This window comes from Miniopterus natalensis, chromosome 4 (assembly GCF_054644295.1).
Source record: "Miniopterus natalensis isolate mMinNat1 chromosome 4, mMinNat1.hap1, whole genome shotgun sequence".
Taxonomy (NCBI): domain Eukaryota; kingdom Metazoa; phylum Chordata; class Mammalia; order Chiroptera; family Miniopteridae; genus Miniopterus; species Miniopterus natalensis.
Genome location: NC_142084.1, coordinates 15,504,153 through 15,516,618, shown reverse-complemented (window position 1 = coordinate 15,516,618; position 12,466 = coordinate 15,504,153). Strand labels below are relative to the sequence as shown.

At 40.0% G+C, this 12,466-nt stretch overlaps 1 protein-coding gene across 1 annotated transcript in view; it reads right to left on the bottom strand.

The window, feature by feature from the left end:
- Positions 1-12,466, bottom strand: part of DIAPH1 (diaphanous related formin 1) — an 81,389-nt gene that overhangs the window by 51,090 nt on the left and 17,833 nt on the right. Inside the window, exons 2-3 of the mRNA XM_087816301.1 lie at positions 3,762-3,788; positions 2,645-2,797 (exon numbers count right to left, since the gene is read on the bottom strand). Of these exons, the coding sequence (XP_087672427.1) occupies positions 2,645-2,797; positions 3,762-3,788 (180 nt within the window). The remainder of the gene's footprint in view (positions 1-2,644; positions 2,798-3,761; positions 3,789-12,466) is intronic.

The following is a 12,466-nucleotide window of genomic DNA, read 5'->3' as shown; positions in this document are numbered from 1 at the left end:
CAAAATGGCCTCAAATTCCTTATAAGGTTTCAGTATTTAATATTTTGTATACTTAGTGAAGAGTCCAACACATTAAATGCTTATTGAATAAATAAATTTTCCTGACCCTTAGAGATTTAAGCCATAACAGAAGACGAAAATTCCTCAGGGACAAACGTGGTTAATATTTTAGTATAAATCCTCATAGACATTTTTATGCATATACACTTAACTTTTTTCCTAACAAAAATGGACTCTTAATGTAGATGAAAATTTTATTTTGTATTATTGAAAGCACACATAATGTTTTCTGCACTTATGATGACCTTAATAATCTCTTCATACTCAAGTACTGAGTGACTGACATCACCCAGACACCAGCAAAATCTACAGCACTCTAGGGCCTAAGCACCCATCACCCCCGCTGCACTCAGTCCCTGTACAAACTCCTTCCCCATGAAGAAAGAACTGGAGACTGTGAAAAAAAACCCTCAACAGACATAACCTAGAGCGTGTTATTGGGGGAAAGGCTCTACCTGAGCCTATGACATGTATAACCACGGGTCTGAGCCCAGCACCACTGTGAGCACAAGTTTAACCCTAAAAAGTCCAGAATATTATTTGAAATGAGGAACGCATGGGGAAAAATGGATATAATCTATTTCTTCTTGGCATGTGTTTGGGGGGGTGTTTGTGTGTAGGAATCACTCCCCCCAAATAGCAATATTAATTCGACACTTTCTGACTCAATTCCTGGTTCTTTTCCCCTCATTTTACAGGTGAATTGAACATAGAAGTTTCAAACTGCTGGCCCTCGGGTTGAATCAGGCCCAAAGATAAAGTATGTTTTACTTGGCTAGCTCAACATTTTAAATTTTGGAAACTTCAAATGAAAATATGGATTCCTAGCATCAAGGAATGTAACCATCAAATTTCAAACTGAGGGAAACTCTACAAGTCAAACTGTTTCTATAGGAAAACCTATAGAGTAAATGAAAGTTAAGGGAGTATTAGGTACAATGAACCTCATATGGTATTGTGATTTGAATAAAAAAATTATTTTTCAGCCTGGAGTGGAGTGGCTCAGTGGTTGAGCATTGACCCATGAATCAGGAGGTCACAGTTTGATTCCCAGTCAGGGCACATGCCCGGGGTTACAGGCTCGATCCCCAGTAGGGGGCGTGCAGGAGGGAGCCAATTAATGACCCTCTTTCATTACTGATGTTTCTATCTCTCTCCTTCTCCCTGCCTCTCTCTGAAATCAATAAAAACCTATTTTTTAAAAAATTATATTTAGTCCAGCCGGGCGTGGCTCAGCGGTTCAGCATCGACCTAGGATCCAGGCGATCGGGGTTCGATTCCCGGTCAGGGCACATGCCTGGGTTGCGGGCTTGATCAAAGACTCTCTCATCACTGATGTTTCTATCTCTCTCTCTCCCTCTCCTTTCCTCTCTCTGAAATCAATAAAGATATATTAAATAAATAAATAAATAAATAAATAAATAAATAAATAAATAAATAAATAAATAAATAAATAAATAAAAATTATCTTTAAAAAATAACCTAATTGGAGAAATCTGAATGTTGGTTATGATATTTGATGCTATTAAAGAATTACTGTGTGTGGTTTTTTACTACAGATTTCTGGCTTCTTTTGAAAAATATAAATAGCTGGCACTACTGGGCTAGTATTCCCAACTGGAATGCTACAAAACCTACTGGAACTAATAAAAATGTTACTGCAGCCCTCATTTTTATCATCATCTATCTAGCCTGTTTAACTTATACTACCTCCCTGGCCCTGACGACATCTAAATTTGTAATCCAAGGCCAAGAGATTGTCTCAATAGATCGCACTCTTAGACTCTTAATGCACTTGGATTACTAAGAGACAAACTAAGAGCTTCAGTGAAAAATAATAACAGTAGTGCTGCTTTACTATGTACCAGGTCCTATCTTAAGAATTTTAAGCCTATGCCTTTAAATTGTTAGGTGTGCACTAATCTCTATCTGAATCTGAGATCATATATCCAGGCAATATATAGGTCTTATGAAACCTTAAAAGCATGTACTCAAAACTTTCCAAGACTTATCACTAATGGACATCCACTGAATGTCCCCCTCACTGAGTGTTCCTCACTAAGAACAACAAAGTAAGCCACATCCATGTATATGTCATTACTAAATTGACTTCAGCAACAATCTTAAAGGTCTAGTGATTATAGCATCAGAATTCTCTTTTCAGATTCACCACTAAATAGAAGACCTCGGGCAAATGATGTCTTTCCATTCCTCAGTTTCTTCTTTGTACAGAGTTCACTGTGAATGTTTCAACATTTTATCTACTCTGGCTAACTTAAAGTCTCTACACTACCATGAATTGATCCACTCACCCTATATCTTTGTGGCTAAAGTGTTGCTGGGCAAAAGGATATTACCAAGGTGGTCCGTGATCAGACACTTCCCAGCCTAACTCACAGATTCCAATCTTATGTACTGGTGCTTATATATTTAGTGCCCTTGTTAATGGGACTGCTATTAAGAAGTTCCCTATTAAACCTGGAATTCTTTGTAATTAAGGGCTAGTTAGAGGGACTGCACAAAAAAGGGACCACCATGCCCAAATGCATTATCAGAAAGAAACGTTTTGGGGTGGGAAACTTACCAGCATCTGTTCAAAAAGTAGTAAAACCTGTTCATCTGGAATATCTTGCAATGAATGTGCTGTGGGATCATCCCCATATGATGAAGAATTTCTATGCGAAGAATTGGGCTTTTCCTTCTCCTTCTTAATTCTCATGCTAGTAAATCTCTCCAGCTGAGAAAAAGAAAAAATTATTAGCAGCAATCCATTTTCATTTACACAACTAACCACACATCAAATAGCCAACCCTCTAACCTCTTAGACATGCATCATTCCTCTGGTTTGTGGACAGTCCAAGACTCTACTGACTCTGTACTCTCCTCTTTATCCAAAAATAAAAGGATTGGAGTATTAAGATTTGGAATCTCTCTAAAAAGAGAAAACTTGGTTCTTGTGCTCCCCTGTCATTTCTAGCAGCACAGAACTGAAAGTATCTCATGTATGAGCTATCTCAATAAAATGCCCTTTGTTTCCCTATAGCTATCCAATAAAAAATCTGGCCAGGTCCTCAGAGAATCCTTCCCTTTGAGAAGTAAATATGACCACAGATTTTAATAGATGTAAGTCACAGAGAATGAATGAGTCAATGCCTTCAAACCAGGAACCATTCCTTTTTCTTTCTTCTGTACATGCCATAGCACTTGTTATATAGGCAGAAAAGTTCAATACATAGTCTTCAAAATCCCCTTTGCAAAGAATACAATGTACTTCAGGGGTATATGTGCCATCTCTCTGCCAACAAAATGCTCATGAACCATTCCTCAAACCTAAACTGGAGATGCTCAAATCAAAAAGAGCTGCAACTTTTCAGCTCTACCTGTTTGAGAATAATAAGTATCTGCAAGCATTATGGAGCTTCAAGTGATGAGTGGCATTCCAGACTGCAAGTAGGCTTGGAGTTTAAAGAAAATGGTAACCTTGGGAGCCAATGAGTGTGCCAGGGAAATGCATGCAATGAGCTAAGTATGAGCAAAAAGTTAGGAAAAAGCTCTGGGATGCTTTGAGAACAGAAAAAGCTTTGAGAACAGAACTTATACCACGATTACAAGTTACAGAAAATCAAAGTTACAGTAACTGGTAAATATCATAGTGTAGAAAATGAGCTAGAACATGCACATGCTGAACAATATTTCCTTACCTCATCTGCCATGAGCCGCTTCAGAGTCTAGGAAACAGAAAAAAAGAGGGAGAAGAAAGAGAAGAGGGATCAGTGAAATACCAGGAAACCTCCCAAACACCAGATGAGTTGGGGGGAAAAAGGAGAAAATGAATTGAAAGTTACTTCCCACAAGCTAAAAGATTTCTGCCCAACTATTCCTTAGCACATTCCCTTAAGAAAGGGGTAAGGAATTTTAAGGTCACTAACATATGGCTCTTTGAAGAAGAAAAAAAAAGAGATGGAGATCTGAAAGGACTCTGAATCCAATGACCAATAAACCTATGAAACGTGATCAACTTTATTGGTAAACAAGGAAATGCAAACTAAAACCACAATGAGATTTCGTTTTGCACTTGCCGAGACGGGCAAAAATTTTCATGTCTGTCGAGTTACACAGAGGTGGAAGTTCTCACACATTGTTGGTGGTAATGTAAGCTGCTATGGCCATTTTTGGAAAACAGTATGGGCATTATCTGGTAGAGTTAATATACTATACCTCAACAAATTAACTTTTATATATCTACCCTGTAGAAACTTGCACATATGTAGCAAGATGTGTATAATGAGAATGCTCACAGCAACACTATATTATCTAAAACAGAGAACCATCCAAATAGCCATCAAGAGTAGAATGGACAGCTCTGGCCTGGGTGGCTCAATTGGTTGGGTGTTGTCCTGTGCACCAAAAGGTTGCTGGTTCGATTCCTGGTCAGGGCACATGCCCGGGGTTGTGGGCTCAATCCCTGGTAGGGGGCATGCAGGAGGCAGCCAATCGATCTCTCTCTCCCCCTTTTCTCTCTCTAAAAATCAATAAAAAAATTTTAACAAAAAAAGTAAAATGGATAAACTGGCATATTGGTACAGTGGAAATCAATTACATAAAGAAAGTGAATGGCCCTGGCCAGTGTGACTCAGTTGCTTGGAACATAGTCCCATACATCAAAAGGTGGTGGGTTCAATTTCCAGTCAGGGCATGTACCTAGGTTGCGGGTTTGGTTGGGGTGTGTGCAGGAGGCAACTGATCAATGTTTCTCTCTCACACTGATGTTTCTTTCTCTTTCTTTCTCTCCCTTCCTTTCTCTAAAAAATCAATTTAAAAAAGTGAATGAACTTACAATTACTCACAAACATAAAAATGAATGTATTACTTAATTTACATTGAGTTTAAAACCATATAAAACTGAATTATATTATTTAGAATATAAAATTATAAAAGGAATAATTACCACAAATATCAAAAAAGTGGTTACCTGAGGTGGGTGAAAACTGTGTTTGCAAAAGGAAACAAGGGGGTTTCTGGGGTGCTTACAATATTCTATTTCTTGACACGAATGATGGTTACACAGGTGTTTGGTTTATAATTATTCTATAAGTTTTATGTTCTCTTCTGTACACATACTACATCTTACTAAGGAAAAAAGTCTGAACAAGCAGGTGTGGGAAAGCAGGAATTTTTTTTCACCCTAACACTTAATTTTTAAACCATATTATTTTTTGCTAATGTCCATAGAAGAGTATAGTGACTACCTCTTGACTAAACTCCCTCAACTTCTGACCCTGCCACAAAACTACTTTACTAACTTTTTTATAGACAAGAAATATCTGTATCATTATGTTCATGTTCCCCATGTCAGTGTTCAGTTAAATCCAGTTAAACTGTGAATCTTTTTTTTTATTTTTTTAAAATATATCTTTATTGATTTCAGAGAGAGGAAAGGAGAGGGAGAGAGAGAGACAGAAACATCAATGATGAGAGAGTCATTGATCAAGCCCGCAACCCAGGCATGTGCCCTGACCAGGAATCGAACCCCGATCGCCTGGATCCTAGGTCGATGCTCAACCGCTGAGCCACGCCTGGCCAGGCTAAACTGTGAATCTTAACTTTGCTCTCCATGGTCAAGGAGGTGAAGCTTCCGCTGACTGAGCGCTAATCACTTGAAACTATAAAAACCTTGCTCAGCATCAATGAAATTTATAACTTTTTAAAAAAAATCTTTATTGATTTCAGAGAGAGGAAGGGAGAGGGAGAAAGAGAGATAGAAACATCAATGATGAGAAAGTCATCATTGATCGGCTGCCTCCTGCATGTCCCCAATGGGGATTGAGCCCGCAACGCAGGCATGTGCCCCAACCAGGAATCGAACTGCAATCTCCTGGATCCCAGGTGGATGTTCAACCTCTGAGCCACGCCCAGCCAGCCTCAATGAAATTTAAATTTACTCGGTGTGATCTTCCTACTGGGGAGTGAAGGTAGAAGGATGATGAAGGAGAGACAGCAACACCCAAGGAGACTAACAGTTCCTTTTATCAGCACCCTAAGTGGCCTGGCACACAGAAATGACACACGCTACAAAAAGGATGAGTTGAGTGTGAACAGTTTAGGTTGCCATTGCCAAGGTCAAACTTATTTGCTCCTAGAGCAACTGCTTCCAGCACCTGTCCTCCATACACAAAATGTTCCCTCAGGTACAAGCAAAACCTAAACAATTCTTGGATGGATGCAACATTGGTAACAGAACCTGGATGTAATGAATCAGTGCCAGATGGACTGTTCACAGCTGCAGGGAAACCAGAAACCTGTTCTGCCTACAGACTCTTATTTCTCTTCCATCCATCCCCACTACTACCACCCAAGTTCACACCATTATTATCTCCTGCATAGTTAACTGCAACAGGCTCCTAACTGATCTCGCTGCCTTCAGTCCCATCTGCACTACACCAAATCCATCTCCACACTATACACCCAAGAGTAATCTTTCTAAAATGCCAACCTTTTAAAGTGCTATTTTGCCATTTAAACCCCTTCAATAGCTCCCCACTGCCTTCAGGTCAAAATCCAAATTCCTTAGCATGGCATTTAACATTTCTGGCTTGTTTCCAACTCATCTCTCAACAAACTCTCCCTCAAGCTCTTCTAGGCATCTTGAACTAGCTGCAAGTTCCAAACAGATCACGCTGTCTCACCACCCAAGTCTCCCCAGGCTGCAGCTTCCCTCAGCCTAGACTGTGTTTTCAAGGCTAACTCCAAGATGCCCTACAGGGTGACACCTCTAATTGGACAGGTACCGTTCCTTGTGTTCCCACAGTAATAGGTACTTGCCTGTCACACAGCACTAGTAGTGGATTACAATTGTCTTCTGATTGTCCGCCTCCTCTATCCCTTTCCAAACTCAATTCCTTCAGGGCAGAGCCTGAGACTTAGTCATTACATCTTCTATGAACAAATACCATAATCTGGGGCTGCCTTCCTAAAATAACAATCCCTAGAGCAGCCCTCAAATTTATTCCTCCTCTTCACTGCATCACCGAAGAAACTGAAGTTCAGACAGGTGGAGTAAATCATCAAGGGCACATGGTTAGGGGTGAGCTGGGGAGGAACTCTAGTCTCCAGATTCCAAAGCCCAAAATCACTGCATTCCCCAAATTCTTCTGCCTTGTTCACATTTAATGCCCACTAACTCTTGCCTTTAGAGACAAAAGCAAACATATTTTCATAAGAAGGAAGATAATAGCTTCCCTTGGTGCATCATTAATAACAGATTTAATTCTTAAAAAAAAAAATCCATGTTTTAGTGCTCAATTTGAGTAAGGACGGCAAAAAAACAAGGCATGCAGGATAAAAGATGCAATTCCTCAACTAGTCCAAAAGAGGGCAGCAACTACCAGCAAAAAGAATCACAGGACAGGCAAAATTCTGTTTCAGAAAACCCCAGGAAACCAGGAAAGCAATTCAATCACTGAAATGGAACCTTCTGCCGTAGTATATTGAGGGTGTATTGTTTATTTATTTAATACTGTGTGTTTTCCTTAGAGATCCTATGTATACTGTGTTTGCAAACAGTAAATTTTTTTAAGTATTATTATTAGTTGTTTTGTGAATTTTCTGAGATACGGAACAACAGGTTCCTAGAATATGAAAAGTAAAAAGAACTAAAAATAGCAGAGTCCAGGAAGATAAATGCTACTGGAGCTATATTTATGCCTCATGCCTCATATTTCCAAGCTTTTTAATAAGGACTCTAATCATTCCAACCTACCTCTAAATGCTTTTACTCTGACCATTGGTCTGTCAATTCTCTTCTGCCCCCAAACCAATCCCTTACTCTCCTAGCCTTTCTGCACAAAATACTTTATCTTCCCACCCCTCCTACTGAGTTTTCCACTAAAACTATCACTAAGACCTTTAACTACAAATACAGATACTAAAGGACATATAAATACTGAATAAAATGTTTTAATATCAAAATCTGCTCATGAATACAGATTAATAGGAACTTCCAGGTAAAAGATGGTAGACTGAATCAAAACATTTAATTTCTCCCCTTCCTGAAACCCTTATAAATCTATAGAAAAAGAACTTTTAGAAAGAAAACAATGATGGAAGGAAGGAGACTACAAGGTTAGGAAGAATAAGAAAAGCGCAATCGCAACCAAGTTTTGAAGCAGGGGAATAAATGAAAGGACTAGTGATAAACCCAACAGACCTAAGAAAGCTGAGTCCTGCCCTGGTCGAGCGCCTCAGCTGGCTGAAGCATCATCCCGTACACCAAAAGACTGCAAGTTTGATTCTCGGTCAGGGCACATACCTAGGTTGCGAGTTCGGGGCATGTATGGGAAGCAACTGATTGATGTTTCTCTCTCACATCGATGTTTCTCTCTCTCTCCTTCCCTCTTCCTCTCTCTAAAAATTAATAAACATATCCTCAAGTGAGAAACAAAAAACAAACACCTGAGTGTTAAAACAGAAGTAGGAAAAGTCAATAACTAATCCAAAGTATACTTAAGGATCCTCAAAAGGCTCATGAAATAGCGACACCAGGTATCTATAAAAATAGAGGTTGGAGAAAGGTTAAGTTAAAAATAAGAAAACTGGTTGAAAGCTATTTAAGAAGCAAGTCTATAGATCTTCCTGCCTCTACCCCCCCCCCCCCCCCAACATTGGGAGACTGTCCTCCTTTACTCCAGCAGAAGTCTGGAAGTTTATTCCTAGAAGAGGTTAAAACCGGGGGTCTCTAGATTGGGGGATGCAAGGCATAGTTACAGGTAGGGATCCTATGCAAAACAAAAAGTAAGTTAATCTATGCATACTATATGCGGAGACACCCAGCACCTTCCCTCTTCTAGTTTCTCAAAACCCCAGCAGCCTTGCCCTTACTCTTAAGGCAGAAGGTTGGCAGAGTCTTCTCCGGAGAACTGAAAAGTTACCTAAAACTACTGAATAAGTCTAAGTAGATCACCCTAGAGCTCTGTGGTCCAATGTGGTAGTTGTTAGACCAGCCAGGTACAGAAACGCAGGTACCAAACCTCAGGTACAGAAACTCGGCTACAGAAACTCACCAGGGCAGGAAGCCCCAGATGCCTACAAAGGGACAAAACTGGGAAAACAAGAACCCTTAATCCCCAGGGTAACCTGTCCTCCCCCTGCATATGGCTGGTGATGTGGTTTAGACCCCCTGAGCATTTCCTCCCTAAAGATAACATCAAGGCCTCAGTTATATTTCAGCTCCAGGCCCAGAAATGCAGCAAAACCAAAGTTGTGTCATGGCTGCCTCAGAACCAGCTACATTGACTAATAATCCCCTGCCCTGGAACCCCAAAAGAGCACACCTGGAAAGCTAATGTATTGAGACACACCCCTGAAACCTCCTCTAAGATTTCCACTGGCGAGAAAGAGATAAATACTCTCAGGACAAAGGACCCAGCTTGTGCTCCCCACCAGGGGAGCACACCAGCACCATCTCCTTCCCCTTTCTTTCCTCCAAAGGGACCCCACAAGACTTGCAACCAGGGGAGCAATGGGCAGGGACAGCTCATCCCCAGCTTACCCTCTGAACCTGTCTCCAGAGGCCCCTTCTCTCTCTGACTTCTCAGTGAGTCAAAGCAGCCCAGCCTAAGTTTTTCTGTTACTTTTTTCTATGCTCCTCATTGTTTCACGGTCCCAAGTAATTTTTGCTGCCATCATGGACCCAATACCCTTTAACTCAGTGCTGTATAGACCTTCCCTTTGGATATCTCCCCCCCCCCCCTTTCCTTAAATAAATTCAACTTTTCTTTATCCACCGTCTGAGATGGCTGTTTAGCCTGTCCATGCACCACCGACCTTAACTTTTCAGTAGCAACTAGCCACATGTACCTACTGAGCACTTCTAATGTGGCTATTGCAACTGAGGAAGGAATTTCTAATTTTAACAAAATTTAAATTTAAAAACTAAATTTATTGTTACTGTTAAACTTAAGTATATTTGGAACACCCTTGGTATATAAATCTACTTTTCACTTGTAAATTTTATGAAGTCTAAATACACAGCAAGTATTTTTAATGAAAATTTGGCATCTGAATTGAGATGTGCTATAAGTGGAATATAAACACTGGAGTTCAATAATTTAATATAAAAAACAGAGTGTAGCACTAGCTGGTTTTCTCAGTGGTTAGAGTGTCGGCTCATGGACTGAAGGGTCCAGGATTCAATGCTGGCCAAGGGCACATACCTCAGTTGCAGGCTTGATCCCCAGCCGCAGTGGTTGGGGTGCGCGTGGAAGGCAACCAATCGATGTTTCTCTCTCTCTCTCTCTCTCTCTCTCCCCCCCTTCCACTCTCTAAAAAGCAATGGAAAAAATATCCTTGGGTGAGGATTATAAAAAAAACACAAAATGTAAAATACCTCACTAATTTTTATATGTCTTACATATTGAAGTAATATTTTAGATATATTGAATTAAACAAATTATATTATTAAAATTAATCTCCCGTTTCTTTTCACTTTTTTCTTTTTGCCTTTTTCTGTGGCTAGTAGGAAAATATATCATTACATATGTGACTCACTTTATATTTCTATTGGCCTAGGTTGTCCTGCAATAAAGCACAGAGCCAACAAGCCCTAGCCATCCAGACGTTCCAATCAGTTCTTTAGTCCCCAAAGCAGACAAAACTCAGGATTATCAGAGGAAAGCTACTAATATAAGAGGGAAAAGAAAAAGCAACTTATATAGATTCTATGCAAAGAGAAGAAAGATTGTTGTTCTTAATCCTCACCAGGGGATATTTTTTCCACTGAGAGTGGAAGAGAGGGAGGGAGGAAGGGAGGGAGGGAGGGAGGGAGAGAGAGACGGGGAGAGAGAAAGAGAGAGAGACACTGATGTGAGAGAGGCTCATCGACTGGTTGCCTCCTGCGCCCCAACCAGGGGGCAGGGAGCAAACTGTCAACCCAGATAAGTGCCCTTGACCTGGAATCGAACCCAAGACCCTTTGGTGCATGGGCAGACACTCTAACCACTGTGCCAGGGCGAAGAGAAGAAAGATTTTTTAAAATCACTAATATCCACAAGAGAGAACACAATGCCATTTTAAAAAGAAACATTCAGAGAAAAAAAGAACCCTTAGAAGATGAAAATATGAGGACAGAAACTCAAGAGAAAGTTCAATAGAAGGACAGGAAGAAAGAATCGAAGAATCTCCTAAAAAAGTAGAGCAAAAAGGCAGAGATGAAGAAATGAGAGAGAAAAGATAAAAAAGTTAGAAAATCAGTTTGGGAGGTATAATATCCAAATAATAGGAGAAAACAGAGGAGCAAGTTATCAAAGGAATAATTCAAGAATATTTCCCAGTACTGAAGGATGAGTGTCTAGAACAAAGGACAAAAATAGATCACACAAAGGCATATCATGGTGACATTTCAAAACACTGGGAATACAAAGAACATTTACAAGATTTGACAGATGAGAGGAAAAGTGACCATATACAAAAGAATCAGGTAAGCTTTGGATTTTTTAACCAAAAAAAAAAGCTAGATGGCAATGGAACAAGGCCTTTAAAATCTGAAGAAAAATAATTTCCAACCTAGAATTCTATATACCCAACCAAACTATGAGTCAAATGTGAGTTCAGAATAAACACTTTCGGATAGTTAAGTTAAAAAAAAAAAAGTGCCTCCATGTATCTCAGGAAGCTATTATAGTACATAATCCACCAAAATGAGGGAGCAACCCAAGAAAGTGGAAGATTTGAAATACAGGAAACGGGAGACCTAACACATGAAAGAGGTAAAGAAAATCTCTAGGACAAAGATTCCAGATGACTACTCTGTGCCAAAGAGCACAATTAAAGGAACCCTGAGACTTAAGCGAGACCCTCAAAGACTGTCATCATCATCAATCACTCCTGTTCTGACATTTTAAACTGACAATACTTGCTGAGCCTGACCCAGATTCTTGGCTTGTCCAAACCGCTTGTTAATAGTTTCTTTCCTCTCTTCCTCGCTCTACAGTCTGGACTGTCAAGGACACTGGTTCCACCCCACAGAACTTTTCTACTTTGACTTATTGGGGAGAGCAGAAGGCAGGCCACGGTGAGCTTAGAAACAGGAAATGCAGAGCTGTGCACTCCCCTGACCATATTCCTGATGGATGTCCAGTACATGGGTCTCACGGAAGCCTTGCCAGATGCTCAACTGTGGTGAGCACTATGTTCCCCAGGCCTCTATGGCCCACTGATATCCTCAGAAGGAACTCTTTTAAACACTTCGAGAATCTAAAGTCAGACTGCGATGCCAAGACAGTATTCAGTTTACCTTCTGGGCACCTCCATCTAATAATGGCAACATTGTCATTTATACACAAAGTCTAGATTTTTGCTTGTTACTCAATTTTTATAATAATCTTTCATTTATATGCAAACAATTGTTGAT